At 40.2% G+C, this 2,488-nt stretch overlaps 1 protein-coding gene across 1 annotated transcript in view; it reads right to left on the bottom strand.

Annotated features, from left to right (window-relative positions):
• Positions 1-2,060, bottom strand: part of LOC107478635 (protein FAR1-RELATED SEQUENCE 5-like) — an 11,842-nt gene extending 9,782 nt beyond the window's left edge. Inside the window, exon 1 of the mRNA XM_016098771.1 lies at positions 1,866-2,060. Within this exon, the coding sequence (XP_015954257.1) occupies positions 1,866-2,060 (195 nt within the window). The remainder of the gene's footprint in view (positions 1-1,865) is intronic.
• Between the last annotated feature and the right edge of the window lie 428 nt (positions 2,061-2,488).

The following is a 2,488-nucleotide window of genomic DNA, read 5'->3' as shown; positions in this document are numbered from 1 at the left end:
ATGAGTTTGTGTGTTTTTCTGTGATTTCAGGTATTTTCTGGCTGAAATTGAGGGATCTGAGCAAAAATCTGATTCAGAGACTAAAAGGACTGCAGATGTTGTTGGATTCTGACCTTCCTGCACTTGAAGTGGATTTTCTGGAGCTACAGAAGCCCAATTGGCGCGCTCTCAACTGCGTTGGAAAGTAGATATCCTGGGCTTTCCAGCAATGTATAATAGTCCATACTTTTCTCCAGATTTGATGGCCCAAACCGGCGTTCCAAATCAGCTCAAGATTGCCCGGCGTTTAACGCCGGAACTGGCACAAGAATGGGAGTTAAACGCCCAAACTGGCACAAAAGCTGGCGTTTAACTCCAAGAAGAGTCTCTACACATGAAAGCTTCAATGCTCAGCCCAAGCACACACCAAGTGGGCCCGGAAGTGGATTTTTATGTCATTTACTCATCTCTGTAAACCCTAGGCTACTAGTTCTATATAAATAAGACCTTTTGCTATTGTATCCTCATCTTGGTTCTTCTGGTTCCCTCTCTGGGGCCGAGGCCAATGATCACTTTTTTTCTTATGTATTTTCAACGGTGGAGTTTCTACACACCATAGATTAAGGTGTGGAGCTCTGCTGTACCTCGAGTATTAATGCAATTACTATTGTTCTTCTATTCAATTCAGCTTGTTCTTGTTCTAAGATATCACATGCTCCTAAACTTGATGAATGTGATGATCCGTGACACTCATCATCATTCTCACCTATGAACGTGTGCCTGACAACCACCTCCGTTCTACCTTAGATTGGGTGGATATCTCTTGGATTCTTTAACCAGAATCTTCGTGGTATAAGCTAGAATTGATGGCGGCATTCAAGAGAATCCAGAAGGTCTAAACCTTGTCTGTGGTATTCTGAGTAGGATTCAATGATTGAATGACTGTGACGAGCTTCAAACTCGCGATTGTTGGGCGTTAGTGACAGACGCAAAAGAATCACTGGATTCTATTCCGACATGATCGAGAACCGACAGCTGAATAGCCGTGCCGTGACAAGGTGCGTTGAACATTTTCACTGAGAGGACGGGACTGTAGCCACTGACAACAGTGATGCCCAACATACAGCTTGCCATGGAAAGGAGTAAGAATGATTGGATGAAGACAGTAGGAAAGCAGAGAGACGGAAGGGACATAGCATCTCCATACCCTTATCTGAAATTCTCACCAATGAATTGAATAAGTATCTCTATCCTTATCTTATATTTTATATTATCCTCCATAACCATTTGAGTCTGCCTGACTGAGATTTACAAGATGACCATAGCTTGCTTCATACCAACAATCTTCGTGGGATCGACCCTTACTCGCGTAAGGTTTATTACTTGGACGACCCAGTGCACTTGCTGGTTAGTTGTGTGATGTTATGATAAAGAGTTGAGATTGCAATTGAGTGTACCATGTTGATGGCGGCATTGATGATCACAATTTTCGCACACCACTTGATCATCACGTATGGATAGTATACGGACACCATAAATAAAAATGCATTCATATAAGCATACCTAAAAATTAAATTATGCTATCCCGTCATCCATAAAATCACGTAAGTCCATAATAAGATGATTAGCAAATAAAGATGCCATTTAAAATGAAGAGAGCATATAAAAAAAATGTACGAAAAAATGTGCTCCTGGATGTAATCATATAAGCATGAAATTGTTAATTAATTTTATTTGCATAAATTTATTTGCATCTCAACTGATTGCTTACAATTGCATGTTTCAATAACCATAAAATTAAAGTACTCATTTACATTGTGACTAAACATAAAAACTGAACGCAGAATAAACATCCATGGCAGAAATTGAGGATCCTAATTGCTCACCTTGTTCGACTTAAAACCATGGCCTGCGACATCGCCGGCTAAGTTTTCTTGTTCGTATGAAAAATTCTCTGAAACGTCAGAGGCTACACAATCTAGCGGTTCCACTATATCGACCTCCATTAATGAATTTCGGCTAGGTGAAGTGCATAAAGGAGGATCCTCGCTTGAAACACGTTCTTCTTGCGATTCTGCCATTCTGAAGGAGTCAACCGGCTTCGTTCTGTGCGGAGGAGAGTGCGGCGCTGGTTGGTTAGTTGTTATTGGCGGTGGACTGTTCAATCATAGCTGAAGGAGGAAGCCGATCCCAGGACGCAGTGCTGGGCCGTTGACTGCTCTGGGAGGTGGAAATTAGTGCATGGGGCAGCCGTGTAACCGAGGAGGATATGCCGCCAGGAAGATTCTCATTTTAACCTAAATGATTGATTTAAATCTATAATTAAGAGTAATTTTAAATGGTTTCAGATTTCAAATTAAAAATAATATGAAATTAATTAATAACCCATTAATTATTTTTAATTTCAATTAAACCCCATTGTATGCATTGTACAATAAGTGTATTGTTTCCTCATACTTTTCTATATGTTTATATGTTGAGATATTTTGCTTCTTCCTTAAATGTGTTC

This window comes from Arachis duranensis, chromosome 3 (genome assembly GCF_000817695.3).
Source record: "Arachis duranensis cultivar V14167 chromosome 3, aradu.V14167.gnm2.J7QH, whole genome shotgun sequence".
In the NCBI taxonomy this organism is placed as follows: domain Eukaryota; kingdom Viridiplantae; phylum Streptophyta; class Magnoliopsida; order Fabales; family Fabaceae; genus Arachis; species Arachis duranensis.
Note: the sequence above shows the minus strand (reverse complement) of the source record. Positions and strands in the feature narration are given on the sequence as shown.